The sequence below is a fragment of the Astyanax mexicanus genome, chromosome 14 (genome assembly GCF_023375975.1).
Source record: "Astyanax mexicanus isolate ESR-SI-001 chromosome 14, AstMex3_surface, whole genome shotgun sequence".
NCBI classification, from domain to species: Eukaryota; Metazoa; Chordata; class Actinopteri; order Characiformes; family Acestrorhamphidae; genus Astyanax; species Astyanax mexicanus.
This window is the reverse complement of record NC_064421.1, coordinates 939984-957507: the sequence shown is the minus strand read 5'-3', so window position 1 is coordinate 957507 and position 17524 is coordinate 939984. Positions and strand designations below refer to the sequence as shown.

At 40.1% G+C, this 17524-nt stretch overlaps 1 protein-coding gene across 11 annotated transcripts in view; it reads right to left on the bottom strand.

The window, feature by feature from the left end:
- ralgapa1 (Ral GTPase activating protein catalytic subunit alpha 1) overlaps positions 1-17524 on the bottom strand; it is a 178118-nt gene that overhangs the window by 73242 nt on the left and 87352 nt on the right. For 10 of the 11 annotated variants that reach the window (XM_049464047.1, XM_049464050.1, XM_049464051.1 and 7 more), the window contains 9 exons: positions 15458-15585; positions 14321-14534; positions 13546-13710; positions 12629-12781; positions 11335-11528; positions 10977-11075; positions 8819-8974; positions 6078-6206; positions 3963-4088 (listed from right to left, as the gene is read on the bottom strand). In XM_049464047.1, coding sequence (XP_049320004.1) covers positions 3963-4088; positions 6078-6206; positions 8819-8974; positions 10977-11075; positions 11335-11528; positions 12629-12781; positions 13546-13710; positions 14321-14534; positions 15458-15585 — 1364 coding nt within the window. The remainder of the gene's footprint in view (positions 1-3962; positions 4089-6077; positions 6207-8818; positions 8975-10976; positions 11076-11334; positions 11529-12628; positions 12782-13545; positions 13711-14320; positions 14535-15457; positions 15586-17524) is intronic. The other variant, XM_049464055.1, reaches the window with a different exon arrangement.

The following is a 17524-nucleotide window of genomic DNA, read 5'->3' as shown; positions in this document are numbered from 1 at the left end:
GGAAATAAATTAAATCAAGTGAGAGACAGAGAGAAACAAAGAGAGAGACACACAGAGAGTGAGACAAAGAGAGAAAGAGAGAGAGAAAAAAGAGAGGGAGAGAAAGAGGGAGAGAGACAGAGAGAGAGAAAGACAGAGGAAACGAGAGAGAGACAGAGGAAAACAGACACAGAGTGAGCCAAAGAGAGAAAGAGTGAAAGAGAGCCAGAGTAAGAGAGAGAGAGATAAAGAGAGAAAGAGAGAGAAGTCTTCGCTCTGTGAGTTACACAAAGATAGTGAGTGTATAAACAGTATAAGTGCAGAGGAAGATTTTAAAAAACTAATTTCTCAGCCCCTTGTTTTAAATCTCAGGGCCTTAAAATTCTACCAATGAAGTGTGGAGCTACTTTAAGTTTGCTAATGGTGCAAAAATAGTGATTATTTAAATATTTAACACTATGCCCCTATCACTAGCACTGTGGCAGGTAATTTGAAAACTCTAAATTGTCCAGCTGTAGTGCTGGATGCAGTCCTCCAGGTGGACGGGGTTGTTTCCGGTTGAGAGTACGCTGTGCTCTATTGGCTGCTGCTTCTCACCGGTGTCTGGACGAGTGCTGAGTATAAATGGTTGCGTGTAAAAACGTGTAAATCGTAAAGAGTTCTTGGGTTTTTAGAAATGCGCTTTATGAGTAACTTCATTTATTCATTCATGTTGTGAGCATTGACTAAAAGTGCTGTATTTGGGAATGGTAGAAAAGAATTAGGGTTAAGTTAGGTTATTCGAAAACACCTGATTTATACTTTAAGAATGACAAATAATTTTTTTTTTGTTGGTTTTGAAGGATAGGTAAACAAACACACACACACACACACACACACTAACCAGTGTCTTGTCATTCACAGAGAGGTTCTGGTTACTGGATGCCATCGGGTGAAGTGTTGTCTGTGTGTGTTTTCAGTGTGTGTGTGTGTGTGTGTTTCTGTGTGTGTGTGTGTGTGTGTGTGTGTGAGGGGGTGCAGGTCTGCATGGGATTATCTACTTAAACTGAGGTGGAACAGCAGGGAGCACAATAACACCGCCCCCCGCTGGGCACACGCCAACACCACCGCATCACACACCGCTCATTACCTCACCATTACTGCACAATAAACACACACACACACACACACACCGCTCATTACCCCCCCATTACTGCATCACAACAATTACACACAGCACTGCATTACCATACACACACACCTGCATCCACACGCAGCCGCAGGTGGGCGGAGCTATTCAAATCAGCTCATATCTCATCTAACTTCACACTTCATCACTTAATCTCTTAATGATTAGAGATCAAAAAGCGTCACTTTAAACAAAAGTTTCTATATTTAGTTTTTCACTCTTTGATACAATTTAAATCAGATAACTTGAAACTTTTATTATGTACCAGAATATAGAAATGCTATAAAATTAACTGAAATAAAATCTTTTTAAACTAACCTAGAGTAAAAGAGAAAGAGACAGAGAACAACTGACAGAGAGAGACAGAGAAAGAGTGAGAGAGAGAGAGAAAGATTGAGAGAAAGAATGAGAGAGAGAAAAAGAGTGAGAGAAAGAGTAGGAGAGAGAGACAAAAAAATTAGAGTGAGCCGGAGATAGAGAAAGAGACAAAGAATAAGAGAGAGAGAAAGAAAGAATGAAAAAGAGAATGAGAGACAGAGAGAATGAGCCAGAGAAAAAGCAGGCGAGTGAGAGACAAAGAGAGAAAGAGTGAGAGAATGTAAGAGAGTGAAGGAGTGAGAGAGTGAGAGACAAAGCGACCAAGAATGAGAAAGACGGAGAAAGAACGGGAGAAAGAGTAAGAGACAGAAAAAAGGGAGACAAAGAATAAGAAAGAGAGAGAGAGACTGAGACAGAAAGAGTGAGAGAGAAAATGAGAGAGAAAGAGAAAGCAAGAGACAAAGAGAGAAATAATGAGACAAAGAATGAGAGTGAGAGAGCGAAAGAATGAGAGAAATAGAGACAAAGAGATGAGAAACAGTAAGAGAAAGCGTAAGAGAAAAAATACAGAAAGAGTGAGAGAGAGAAAGAGACAAAGAATATGCGAGACTTAGACAAAGAGTGAGAGACAGAAAGAGTGAGAGAGTGAGACAGACACAGAAAGAGTGAAAGAGAGTGAGTGATACAGACAGACAGAATGCGAAAGAAAGAATGAGAGAGAAAGCGATAATGCGAAAAAGAACGAGAGAAAGAGAGAATGCGAGAGAGAAAGAGAGAAATAAGAGACAAAGAATGAGAGAAATAGAGAGAAGGAGATAGAATGAGACAAACAGTAAGAGGGAGAAAGCGTAAGATGACAAAGAGTGAGAAAGAGTGAGTGAGACAGACAGATAGAATGTGAGAGAAAGAGAGAATGCGAAAAAGAATGAGAGAAATAGAGAATGCAAAAGACAAAGAGAGAAATAATAAGAGACAAAGAATGAGAGTGTGAGAGAGAAAGAATCATGTTTCAGTAACTCAGTAGTACTGAAATATTTAATTCAGTGAGAGACAGAGAGAGAGAGAGACAGAGTGAGAGAGAGAGAGAGAAAGAAAAAGAGAGAGAGAGAGAGAGAGAGAAAGAAAAAGAGAGAGAGAGAGATCAGCACAGGGTTTAACCCGGGTTAACACTCTCAGGCTAAAGGCTTTAATTACAGAATTACAGATAATCCTTAAGGTGGAGCAGAGCACCTTAATCCGGCTCTGAGCACACCTGAGACAGGTAATACACAGCTCTCTCTAACCTGCACTACAACAGGGTTTCTGCACCATTTTACACCTCAAATTAATACTTTTAACACCTGTACTTGTTAACAAATGTATTTATTTATAATTTATTTGGTATAAAATAATGTATTGTTTTAGAAGTCAAAACGTAACATTTTTCCATTTGTTGTAATTTATTTTTATTTTGTTCCATTGTGTACCGTAACGTAGCTAACCCGACATTAACATTAGCAATTTAGTTAGTTTGCCGCTAATGTTAGCTAGCTCACCGCTAATGTTAGCTAGCTCTCTGCTAATGTAAGCTTGCTCTCTGCTAACCTTAGTTCTGTCCCCTGTAGCTCTCCCGTGTAGCTAACTCGCCGCTAAAATTAGCTCTGCTGGCTTTGGTTCACTCATGCTAATGTTACCTAGCTCACTGCAAATGTTAGCTTGCTCTCTGCTAATGTTACCTAACTCACTGCTAATGTTAGCTAGGTCTATGCTAATGTTACTTAGCTCACTGCTAATGTTAGTTAGCTCTCTGCTAACTTAAGTTCACTCCCCGGTAGCTCTTCCACGTAGCTAACTCGCCGCTAACATTAGCTCTGCTAGCCTTAGTTCTCTGATGGTAATGTTAGCTTGCTCTCTGCTAATGTTAGCTTGCTCTCTGCTAATGTTAGCTAGCTCTCTGCTAATGTTAGCTTGCTCTCTGCTAATGTTAGCTAGCTCTCTGCTAACGTTAGCTAGCTCTCTGCTAACCTTAGTTCTCTCCCCGGTAGCTCTCCCACATAGCTAACTTGCCGCTAACAGTAGCTCTGCTAGCCTTAGTTATTTCATGGTAATGTTAACTTGCTCATCGCTAATGTTATCTAGCTCCCTGCTAACCTTCCCACATAGCTAACTCGCTGCTAACATCAGCTCTGCTAGCTTTAGTTCTCTCATGGTAATGTTAGTTATCTCTTTGCTAATGTTAGCTAGCTCTCTGCTAATGTTAGCTAGCTCTCTGCTAATGTTAGCTAGCTCACTGCTAATGTTAGCTTGTGCTAAAGCTAGCATCAAAGTTATCTGAAAATGTAATACCTACAGCAAATTTACAGCAAATTTAAGACCTTAATCCCCTAGCTTTTAAATGTAAGACATTTTAAGTCTATTTAAGGACCTGCAGGAGCCCTGTACAAGCCTGATCTGTGAGGCTCCAGGTGTATCCGGTATGAACAGGTGTGCAGTGTGTGTGAGGGGATATCTCAGGTACCTTCACGTCCTTAAACTTGGTCATGATGACGTCGGCGGTGGTGGGGTGGAGGGCAGGAAGCTCCTCGTACAGGTTCGGGAAACAGACCAGAGACCCCAGCAGAATCTGAGCCTCCACCCGCGGAGCCTGAGAACAACAACATGGTACGGCTTTCAGTTAACAGCTGTGCCTCGTCGACCCACATAATAAATATACTCCTTTTATTAGAGCTAAACTGCTGATGAAGCGAGGTTTAATCTGAAATATTAGCCAGATAATGCATGATTATTACCACAGCTATGAACAAACACTGTCTCTGCTGCAGCTCCATGCTGTTTACACACTGAGAGCGTGGTATGTGCTGCGTTCACTGCTCACAGTAACACAACTCTGTTTTCTATGTGTACATCTGTGCTGCTGCTAATTTTTTCTATGTTGAAGCTGTGTTAAAGCATCTTCACACTGCACAGATGTAGAGATATACACACTGGAACACAGAATCTTCTCACTACATTTACTTTCTTGCACTAATTAGAGAAGACAGAAGACAATGTGCTTGCATGGTTTATTGGAGCACATTTTGGTGCATTTGGTTTATGCCTGTGTGAAACCAAACCAAAGACATAACTAATCCAGATTATGAGAAGCAACAACAACTCAACTAAATAAAGAATTAAACAATAGCTTAAAAAGTTTAAGTTTAAGAAAATGAAAAATGAAGGTCAGTCAATAAAAAAAAGAAGAATTTAAAGAACTTTGAAAGTTTATCCTCAAGTACAGTATAAATAAAAAAATAAAAAAAAGACTGTCAAAAACATTATAGTAATGATGGAACTGGCACTCATCAGGACCGCTCCAGGAAAGGATAGAAGAGCGAGAGTTTTCTCTGTTGTACAGGATAAATTTATCCTGTTTTAAGTTACTACATGATTTATTATGTGTTCCTTCATAATCTGATAGGTCACATATGAAAATATATCAAATACATATTATATTTACATTTATATATATATATACATACATTATGTTATGTATATACTATGTACATACTATGTTTTATATATACATATATATATATAAAACATTGAATAACAGCCCTTTAAAACACTAAACACACACACACACTACTGCAGGAAGTGTGTTTCAGTGTTTTCTGAAGTGTGACTGGGGTTTACAAGTCCGTAGAAAGTGTGTGTGTGTGTGTGTGTGTGTGTGTGTGTGTGTGTATGAAAGGCGTAAGTGTGAAGTGTGTGGTATGATTACAGTAAGTACTCAAATGCATTCAGTTAGTGAGTGGGTGGAGCTTATGGGAAACGTGGAACACTAACACACACACACACACACAATGAATAGAGAGGTCACGAGGGGGAGTGTTAGTGTGATGATGTCACAGTGAGTGCTGTAGTGTGGGCGGTACATAATTTACATACAATACAAGTCAAAAGTTTGGACACATCTCATCTAATTTTTTTTATCTTTATTTTATTTTTATTTTCTTACATAGTAAACTTGTGGTTTTTGAGGCTGGTAACTAAGTTTTTTTTCAAATGTGCAAAATGCAAAGAATAAATAAAATAAAAAGAATAAGATGCTAAAGTTTACAATCTGAAACCTGCAATAAAAATAAAAGATGTTAATAACTCTGAGTATACATAATTAGAAATAAACATAAAAAAATATGTCCATAGAATTCATGTGTCTTTTTGCTTTTCTGCATTAGCATTAGCGCTACGTGCTTCTCTCTCGTACCCACACTGCATCTCTTGGTGCAGCTGTGCAGCTATAGCTGCAAAAAAACAGCAAAAGCAAACCACCTGTCCTTTTTTCACCTCCTGGAGCTGAGCATGAACTTCAGAGCAGCTGTTTACTCTCCACTCCAGCAAAAGATGCTCCACATATGATCTGCTAACTCATCCATTTCCCTTTATAAAGCTACGAGTCTCTCCTCTCTCTAATATGAGGGTTTTTGTTGTTGGTGAAGAAGGAGACGTTTATACAGGTATCAATGTGCAGCATGTGAGACGATTCAGAAACAGATTAGTTCACATTACACACAGATAGAGATCACTTACATGTACAGTGAGTGTGTGTGTGTGTGTGTGTGTGTGTGTGTGTGTGTGTGATGATTAATCTTACGTTTAGAGATGAGCAGGCCGTCACTCTGCTCGCCGCTACGATAAAGTCCAGGATGAGCATGGTTGCCCCCGGCAACCCGATGGAGAAGAAGCGAGGAGAGCAGTGCTTAATGATGGTGTTCACAATGTCCTGTATACACACACACACACACACACACACACAAAACATTAGAAATTAAAACTATAGAATTTGAATATCAATTTATAATACATAGATAAAAGTATTGACACACCTGATAATACATTCAATTGATTGTTTCGTCTGAAATTAAGATTATTAAAAATACAGAAATATAGAAAATTTATCTGGTTTCGATGCGACCCGGATGCCAAATACACTCCTTTAATTTGAGCTAAACTGATTTGAGCTGATATGGTGCAGTTTAATCACATAAATTAGCCAGATAACGCTAAATAACACAGCTATGAACAAACACTGTCTCTGCTGCTCCATGCTGTTTACACACTAACGGTGCATTTACTCTGCTCCCATTCATTTTCAATGGGAAGCGCCGCCTCCGTCAGACGCAGTCGCGCGGTGCATCGTGGGTCCGATGCGTCGAGAGCGGGGGATGCGATGCGAAGAAAAGTTGAGCCGAGCTGAAATTTATGCAAATTAATCCATCCAACACGATGCGTCTATCCAATCAGAGAGCAGGTGTTCGCTGATACGTGTCTGCAGCGCAGTGTCTGAAAACATTTAGTTCCGCTTTTAAGCGTCCAGAGAAGCCTGGAAGAGAAGTTTCAGGCTTTCCTGCCTCATATATTAAACTCTGCTGATTTACAGGGACTCTGATCACAGTAATACAGAGAGGAGAGAGGCTGCAGAGATTGTTGGGGTCTCTAGTGGGTTTTTAAAATATTAATATATAATTTAAATGGATAAGTTTGCTTTTGTTAGCTCACTGGACAGTGTAATAAAGCTCAATCGAACATTTATATTTATTAATACACATTTATCTTTTTTTAATTTCTAGAAAATAATAATAGCTTATATAAAAGCATTTAAATTTATTAGAACGATTTAATTTAACGACGCAGGGAACGCCTTTGTCACGCCCACATGCGACCAGTTGGAGGGGGGCAGTGCGACAATGTGCGTTGACGCGACGGAGCACAGTGTAAATGCACCGTAAGAGCGTGGTCTGTGCAGCGTTCACTGCTCACAGCCGTGCAACTCCGTTTACTATATCGTTGCTCTCCTACGAAAAACTCTTAACTCTATTTTTGTCGATTTTTAGTTAACTACATAATTTGAACAAACAAACTCTACATCCCTTACACTGTGCCAAAATTTCTTGATGAACGGACCAATAGAAACTCTTCAAAATTACCTGAAATAAACATTGAGTTCCATTGAAGGTTTAGAAGGTTTTTTCTCTCTCCTGTATAGTTGCCGTTTTGGAGATAAGTGTTTTTTTATTGGATAGTGACGACATACACATCTTGCAGAGCAGAGAGAAATCCAGCACTGGTCAAAAATTTGGACGTTATTTTACGTTTTATAGAACAGCTTTCAGTTAACAGCTGTGCCTCGTCAAGCGTCTGAAGAACGTAATACGGTCTCGATCCGACCCGGATATCAAATACCCTCCTTTAATTTGAGCTAAACTGATTTGAGCTGATAAGGTACAGTTTAATCTGATATATTAGCCACAGCTATGAAGAAACAAACACTGTCTCTGCTGCTGCTTCATGCTGTTTACACACTGAGAGCGCAGTCTGTGCAGCGTTCACTGCTCACATCTGTGCTGCAAGTCCCAATAAAACACTGTGCTTAAAAGCACAGCAGCACATTTTTTCCAGTGTTCTGTATTAAATCAGCTTCACACTGAACAGATATACAGATACACACACTGGAACACAGAATCTTCTCACTATATTCACTTTTTTTTTACACCCGCACCAGACAGCTCTAATCAATCAGAGCAAATTTTGGTGCGTTTAGGTTTTTTTAATGCCTGTGTGAAAACAAACCAAACAGAGGGAGAAGCCAACAGCTTCTTGTTTATAGTTTATCTGCTCTAGAGAGTGGTCCTGTTCTATTGGCGACACTTCTTTCTCTGCAGAGAGTATATAAGCAGTGTGTACAGAGTGTGCAACTGCACATCTGTGTCAGCAATAGGTGTAACTTAATGTAGCTGAATGTCAGTGTGTCTTTGCTATCGTAATGACGGGAAAAGTACACCTTGCACGTCTCGAAACGAAGCGTAAAAGTCATGTACTAATTCTCTTAATTAATTATAGGTGTGGTTAATAATAATTTTGGGTGTAACGTGAAATAAATAAACCAATCAGAATGTCTCAATTTTGCTCATCATCCCCTTTAAGAGTAGATCAGGTGAGCTCTGTCTTTGGTGGATTGCTATTGTAACGGTGCAGCTACCTGGACGTGTTCAACAAACTCTTCTCAGCAGAGGAAACTGAGCTGCTGGTTGACGCTGTGAAGGAGCTCCAGCAGCTCATTTACGGGAACAGCAATGTTATTTTATTTACTATTCTGTTTATTGTTGATGTAAAAGTTGGGTTTGTGCTGCTTTGTGTTCATGTGTGTGTAGTAAGTGGGGGTGTACGCTCGGCTCGGCACAGAGCCTGTGTTACCGAGATAGCGATGAGCGTCTGACTGTTGGCATCTGTCTAGGTTGTATTCAGTCAGTGGAGCTCCTGTGTTTTCTGTTACCAAGATAAACAAGATAAAACTCCAGAAATGTACCTGAACACACCATCAACACACACACATACCTGGTCCTGGTGCAGCAGGCCGTAGTGCATGATGTTGTAGAAGTGTGTGAGGAAGTCTGAGTTCGGGGAAACATCCTGACGGCGCTTCATGATCTTGCAGATGAGCTTATAGGCGTGAAGCTTACCCTGCTTATACCTCTCTGACAGCATGGTGGCCTACACACACACACACACACACAAACTTTTAAAGAAATCACACATAAAACCAAAATATATTTCCCTTATTCACATTCTGACTAGAGTCCTACTTCTATCTAACCTCAAAAGGATGGATAATTGTGTTCACACAAAATAACTGTATAGTTAAATAAAATTATTTCTTTTGAAACAATATTTCTAATTTTACCACTTTCTCACCAAATTAGAAGGCCAATTAATACTGGTATAACAAACACAAAACTAACGTCCCTTTAGACCACGTTTCTCAGGAATTAAAGAAAAGCAAATATTATAGTCCGTCAAATTAAAGAAGCACTTAAAATTCTTTAATTTCTCCCTAAAATCATCAGAGCTCCTTATAATCCGGTGCTCCTTATGTATGAATTCTATCAGTCAGGTATTAAGGAGCCGTAAAGCCACTCCACTGAAGTACAGAGTTATACAGGAGTTTCAGTTTAGTTCTCCAGCACTATAACTGGGAGCAGCATTAGCATTAGCCGCTAATCACAGCGCTTAGCACTAGCCCTTTTCAGCGTTCAGAGGTGAGTATTATCAGCCTGTAGCCTGCTGCTAACCCTGGCTAGCACTGCTGGAGCAGCATTAGCATTAGCCGCTAGCTGCATTAAGGGCTAGCTCTTTCGGCGTTCAGAGGTGAGTATATCAGACTGTAGTCTGTGTGTTTACTGTGTTAAAAAAAAAGCTACGTGGGACAAACCGCTAGCTGATATCACCCTGGCTTACCGGAACACTCAGGATTCCTTAGTGTAGTGCTATCGGCCAGGATTTAATAGCGCTAAGCGCTGCTGCTAATCACAGCTTAGTAGGGGTGTGACGAGATCTCATGCCACGAGATCTCGCAATATTAAAATGTGACGATATTTCTCGTCACGCTTTAACCTGTCTCGCAGAAAAAAAAAAAAAAAAAAGGTTAGTGTGGACTTTTTAAGCGGGATCTGGCAACACAGCAGGAGTGCAACTAGTATTAGCGTCCCCGGGGGGGAGGGGTTGGAGGAGATCCGCGCTAGAAATGATAGAACCAGCAAGCTGATTGGCTGTTTCTCCTGCGAGAAAATTTATTTGGGGCTTTTATTTGGCGCCTCCTTTAGTGCAGCGCCCCTATGCGTTGCAGGCAGTTGTACTAATCCCTTAGCTTTGTACTGTATTTTAAAAAAAAAATGTTCTGTCTCTTTTTTCACTTCAAGCATAGTCTTAATATGACTGGTTATGGTTCTGCATAGTTAAATTATAAGAGATTTAGGAGAAAAAAACACAAACCATAGTCTTAATATGACTGATTGTGGTTTGCACTTAATGTTTGCACTATATAAGACCTAGAAAAGTTTTATTTTTTCTTATTTCTGTTTCTTATAGAATCAATGTATGAGAGAAACCGGTCTGTTAAGTTTGCGTTATATGATTTTGTCAAATAAAACGCTAGTTTTCAAGCTATTTTTCATTTTTGACGTTTTCTTTCAAATGTTATTTTTAAATATCGTCTCGTCTCGTTCTCGTGAACCCAGTATCGTGTCTCATCTCGTGATATAAGTGTCTCGTCACACCCCTACAGCTTAGCTTACTGTAAAGTAACGGAAGCGCTTTACTCACCCAAATAAACAGTTTATAGGAGAGAAATCTGTGTAGACACCTTAATTCCTTTATTCCTACTGTCTTAAAATGTGTCTTATAATCCAGTGTGCTTTATGTATTAAATTAGACCAGAAAAAAGACAGACATTCACTGCGCCTTATAGTCTGTAAAATGCAGTGTGTTAAATGTAAGACCTTGGATGTTTTTAAAGTGTTTTAAAGACCTCATAGTAACCCTGGTTGAAGCGAATGATGTTGTGGATACAGCCAAGTTCCCCACACCCTCATGCTAAACTATTCCACCCCAGTACTGATCATGGCTATTTTTTAAATTTGTGCTTTTCTTGTTCAAACTTATCTGTGAAAAAGTAGAAGTGCACCATATAAAGGAAATTATAGAGAATTGTACACACTCTGAACAGCCAGGGGGTGAGAATCCGCAGAGGCGGGATCAGATCCGGAGGGGGCGGAGACGTCTGGTTGTCGAGGGATATTCCTAGATTGTCTCTGATCTGAAAGAAAAACACAGAGAAAAAGAGAGGAAATCTGTAGTTACGCATTTATTGGTAAGTGAATATAAAATACATGTATTATGTGATTAAAAGTAAATAGCAGTCAAAGTACCGTATTTTTGCACTGTAAGGCGCACGTAAAATCCTTTAATTTTTCCAAAAATCGTCAGTGATAATGTAGAAATAGTAAATGTTACCAATATTAATCTAAATTTATAATAATTTATTGTTCCTGGTCACGTTTCTTTGGTAAACTCACCTTGGCCAGGTTCTGCCACAGCTCACACAGGTAGTCGAACACCTGGGCGTGAATTTCCGGGTCTTTAATGGAGTTCACGTCTCCCAGAATTCCCAGCATCCGTCTCCACATCACTGTGGCCACGTCCGCATGCCAGCCGGTCAGAGAGCCTCCGGCCATCACGCTGCAGTCCTCCGTGGGGAACTCACTGGTCTCTGAGTACAGCAGAGCAAATCTCAAGTATTATTACTGTTTATTATATTTTATTTGCAGTTTTTACACACTGTGAGAATAAATGTGATAAAGGTACTAAACATCATCATCAGCCACTGTCTGAAATAAACACATACTTGGTTAAAAGTCACTTAGCAAATTTAACTCCCTGACCAGTTGCTTCTGATAGAATTCTGATCATTATTACAGAGTTCCATGCATTTGTTTCACTGGCAGCAGAAAAGCCCCACGGTATGATGCTACCACCCCCATGTTTAACAGTTGGTACAGCGTTCTTACAGTTGAACATCTCACCTTGGGTGTGTATATATATATATATTTAGCTTCTCTCACATCAGCTGGAAGGTTGTTCCAACGTTTAGGAGCGTAGTGGCTAAAAGCAGCATCACCAAAGGTTTTTATTTTTCTTTGTGGAACAACTATAAGAGAAGATCTGAAGGATCTAAGGGGTCTTCCTGCTTCTTAATCCTGAATTGAAAGCATTTCAGTGAGACAGTCTGGTGCAAGACCATGTAGTGCTTTATAAACTAATAGAAATATTTTAAAATCAATACAAAAACCAACAGGCGACCAGTGTAAAGACTTTAAAATCAGTGTAATGTGTTCTCTCGTTTTAGACTTTGGAGTTTTGGATGAACTGTAGTTGGTGTGTTGTAGATTTTGCTTGGCCAGAGAGGAGAACATTAAAATAGTCCACCCAGCTAGTTATAAAAACATGAATTATATTCTTCAAATGATAAAAAGCTGTTTTTGTGACACTTTGCACACAAGCCTTAAAATTAAAATCAGGATCAAAAACTACTCCTAAATTTTGTAGTTCTTGGCCTGGGTAAAGTCCAAGCACATTTAGTTTGGGCATCAGTTTCTCTCTCTCTGAGTTTTTATATACAGAAGAGAGGGTTCAGATGTTCAGAGTTCTTGTGTGTGAAAACAAACCAGAGAAAATAAGCCCCTCCCCCAAACAAGCCCAGAAATGGTCATGGGTGCGACTCATTAATTCAGGTGTAAAAGTGTAAAAAGAACCTAAGAAACGTAAGTATGTGCGTGTGTATAGTGTGTGTGTGTGTGTGTGTGTGTATACCCAGGTCGTCAGGTGTCTGCAGTACGGAGTGGTGCAGTTTCTCGTCGAGCTGCAGGTCTTTGTGTTTGGTGTGTTCGGCCGTCAGGGTGGCCGGAGACGGAGTCTGAGAGCGAGACCCACCCAGAGAATGCAGCGGAGACGCACTTTCAGAACCTAACACACACACACACACACACACACACACACACACACACACACACACACACAGAAACACACACACACAAATATACACACATTATAATTATTATTATTTACGACTAATAAAAAAACAGAACTCAGTGTCTCAGAATTAGAATATTTTATAAAGTCCATTTGGTAGTGTGGGCAGTGTGCCAAATCCTGCTGGAAAATGAAATCTGCATCTCTATAAAAGCTCTCCAAACCATCTCTGATTGTAGAAACTTCACACTAGACCTCGAGCAGTTTGGACTGTGTGTCTCTCCACTCTTCCTCCAGACTCTGATCCCTTGATTTACTTTAAATGAAATGTAAAATGTACTGATGATCAGTGATGGTTTGGAGAGTCATGTCTGTCATCTGCTGGTGTTGATCCACTGTGTTTTATTATCAAGTCTAAAGTCAGTGCAGTTTTGTTTTCCCACAAAATCTTACAGCACTTCATATCTTATAGCTTCCCTCTGCTGATAACTTTTACGTAGATGCAGATTTCATTTTCCAGCAGGACTTGGCACACTGCCCACACTGCCAAAAGTACCAATTGGTCTTATATAATATTCTAATTTTCTGAGACACTGATTTCTGGATTTTCATTGCCTGTAAGCTTCATAATCATCAACAATAAATGAACTTTATAAAACAAATTTGTGTAATGTGGAGGTTAGCTCTATGTTCATTAGTTTCCTACAGAGTAATGTCTTTTGATTTGTGTGTGTGCACGTATGTGTGTGTGTTTGTACCTGTAATGGTAACAGTATCAGCAGACAGGCCGTGTTGGCTGAGGCTACTGGTCTCGGAGTCGATGTGTAAAGTGGTGAGACTGGCGTGATCCGGTTCATCCAGTGTGTTTCCCGTCCCACCCTCCTGCTCCGCTGACCCCAGCGCCTCAGGAGCAAAGCTGAAATCTACACACACACACTACAATTAATTAATCATGGATGTGTTTAATAATAGAGAGTAGATCAGGTGAGCTCTGTCTTTGGTGGATTGCTATTGTAACGGTGCAGCTACCTGGACGTGTTCAACAAACTCTTCTCAGCAGAGGAAACTGAGCTGCTGGTTGACGCTGTGAAGGAGCTCCAGCAGCTCATTTACGGGAACAGCAATGTTATTTTATTTACTATTCTGTTTATTGTTGATGTAAAAGTTGGGTTTGTGCTGCTGTGTGTTCATGTGTGTGTAATAAGTGGGGGTGTACGCTCGTCTCGGCACGGCGCCTGTGTTACCGAGATAGCGATGAACGTCTGACTGTTGGCGTCTGTCTAGGTTGTATTCAGTCAGTGGAGCTCCTGTGTTTTCTGTTACCAAGATAAACAAGCAAAACTCTGTTGCTAATTAAACCAGGCAGGAGGAAGGAGTGATAATAGACAGGGTGTTTTGGGATGTAAGATAGCGATGAGCATCCCGACATGCCTCAGTGAGTTATTATGGGTTTTGTGTTCTGGAAAAGCTCAGAATCTCATAAACACCAGTATTCTCAGTCATTATTACTGTACAGATTATTACGGTACGTACTTTCATACTTATTGTCGTATTGGAAGGCATTGAATGAATCTGATTGGCTGTCGGAGCTGATGATGTCACTCCCGCTGGCGCTGGCAGGTGACGTCCACTCAGAGGGAACCCCGGGATCGTCGGCGGGTCGGGTGGCGTTCGAACGGGTCAGAACATCCGGAAAATCCTTCGGTATCTCCAAACTGCCTGGACTACTGCCTCTCCTCGTCATTCCCTGAGAGAGAGAGAGAGAGAGAGAGAGAGAGAGAGAGAGAGAGAGAAGCTAAACTGTTGCAGTCTTTCTTCTTGTTCAGTGTTCTCCTGACGATGGACTCGTGAACGTTAAAGGAGAAATCCGGTGTAAACTCCGGACTTTTGATGATAATTTTGATGATATTTTAGCTCATATTTAGGCAGAAATATATAAAAAATACATCGAAAGGGTTCACAAACTTTTAACCGCCACTGTATACGATATTTCTAAGTACTGTCTCTGAGCTTTAAACCCATACAATGAGAGGCAGAGCTAACAAACACCACTAACCAGATAGTACTGCTCTCTACAGTACTTCTTTCATTACCAATCAGTGAGTAACAGAGCTAACAAACACCACCTAATTGTCCGAATTGGCTGTGTAATTCAGCGTTTGAGACAAACTCAGGTCCTGTTCTACCTGATATTAACGTGTTTTCTGGATTTCAGACATAATTTTGTCTGGAGGCGGGGCTGGGGGCGGGGCAACAGTAAGAGTCTTCCATTTTTCTTTAAAATCAGCCATGAGTATCACCTTTATTCATAAGCTTGTTATTATAGATTGCTCAGTTATCTTGTGAGGATGGTGTGGTATCAAGCTTATTACGTATAATGTAGCAGAAGGGGGCGGTAACACAGTTAATGTGGGCGGGGCTTTGCTGTCAAGATGCTTTGATGAAATTTGTGTCTGATATCCTCTAAATGTGAGCATGGTTTGAGTGGTGGGATTACGATGCTCCTTCAGCCCAATCAGTGAGTAGCAGAGCTAACAAACACCACTAACCAGATAATACCACTCTCTACACTAGATCTTTCAGCGCAATCAGTGACTAATGTACGGAATTAAACCATATTTACACTCTATCACTATAATAAATAAATTAATATTTCTATGGGTGTCTAACCGAGGTTCCTCTGGCTCTGAGTCGCTCCTGGATGAACTCGTCCATCAGGTCGCTGACGTTGGGATTGCTGCTGCCCACATCGGTGGAGACGGGACGCACCTTCTGCGGCAACTCATCTTTATTATTAGCTGCGATTAAAATAAAAATACAAATATAAACAAAAAAGCGATTATATTAAGAAACATGGCATTCTTATTCATCCTTATCCACATTAAAACAACAGATCTGATCCATAAATCATGTGTCAGAGTGTGTATTTATGTATTTCTCTATTTCTGATGCACTACTAGTAATTATTAAATATTTAATTAATATAATAAAGCATAAATTAATAAGTAAAATATAAAGAGCTAATTGCAGCCAGTGGTTTGAGAGAGGAAACAGCACTCTGATAAAAACAGCATTAAAATCATTAAGCCATGAAAGTACTCACACATCATGCAGCCCCCAAAACAGAGCGAGAGAAAAAGAGAGAGACAGAAAGAGAGAGAGAGGTAGAGAGACATTAATTAATAAGACGACTGAGAGGACAATTAATTCAATTTTTCAACCTGAAGGTACATAAAATAAAGGGAAATTCCACCTAATTGTCCAAATTGGCCATTTAGTGAGTAGCAGAGCTAACAAACACCACTAACAAGATAATACCACTTTTTACAGTACATATTTTAGCTCAATCAGAGAGTAACTTAGCTAATAAACACGACTAACCCGATAACACCACTATGAACAGTGTATTTTTAGCCCATACACAGAGTAGCATAGCTAACAAACACCACTAACTGTGAAATACCGCTCTACACAGAGAAGCTTTCAGCTTATATAATGAGTAGCGGACCTAACAAACACCACTAACCAGATAATACTGCTCTAGACAGAGGAGCTTTCAGCTTATATAGTGAGTAGCCGAGCTAACAAACACCACTAACCGGATAATATCACTATGAACAGTGTATTTTCAGCCCATACAGTAAATAGCAGAGCTAACAAACACTCTAGACAGAGGAGCTTTCCGCATAGACAGCGAGTAGCAGAGCTAAGAAACACCACTAACCAGATATTACTGCTCTAGACAGAGGAGCTTTCAACCCATTCAGTGAGTAGCGGAGCTAATAAACACCACTAACGGGATAATAGCACAATGGATAGTTCTTGTTTCAGCCCAATCAGTGAGTAGCAAAGCTAACAAACACCACTAACCAAATAATACCACTCTTTACAGTACATCTTTGAGCCCAATGACAGAGCAAATGAGCTAATAAACACCACTATGAACAGTGTATTTTCAGACCATACAGTGAGAAGCAGAACTAACAAACACCTCTAACCACACACAACAGCAAACATTTTAGCTCTGGACAAGCATTTTTTAGTAACACTGAGGGATTCACAGACTTTTCAAGTTAGATGTTTGCTGTGTTTTTCATGAGGTTAACTGTAAAATGTACATTACATTTCCAAAATGAGCTGCTGGAGCTCCTTCACAGCGTCAACCAGCAGCTCAGTTTCCTCTGCTGAGAAGAGTTTGTTGAACACGTCCAGGTAGCTGCACCGTTACAATAGCAATCCACCAAAGACAGAGCTCACCTGATCTACTCTTAAAGAGAATGATGAGCAAGAGACACTCTGATTTTATACGAGTGTATTATTATAAGGTTTGTTATTATTTTAGGCCCAAAATTAACCACACCCATCATTAATTAGGAGAATCAGTACATTCCTTTTTGAGCACGTTTTGAGCCACGCAAAGTTTACTTTTCCTGTGGTTACGATAGCAAAGACACACTGACACGTCGAAACTGCACCGCCGATATATTGATAAAATAAAACCCAAATCTGATCTGAAACAGATTTTAACTGGAGATTTGTGCAGATATTTAGGTGGACTTGCCCTTTAAAGCACCTGTAATGAACCAGGGTTATCACAGACAGCAGTGAGTGTGTTAGAGATTATGCAGCCCACGGTTAGGGTGTGTGTGTGTGTGTGTGTGTGTGTGTGTATCACAGGATCAGTGTATGGTGTGTATCCCCCCCTACTGGATTAGTCAGTTACAGCACCACTATAAC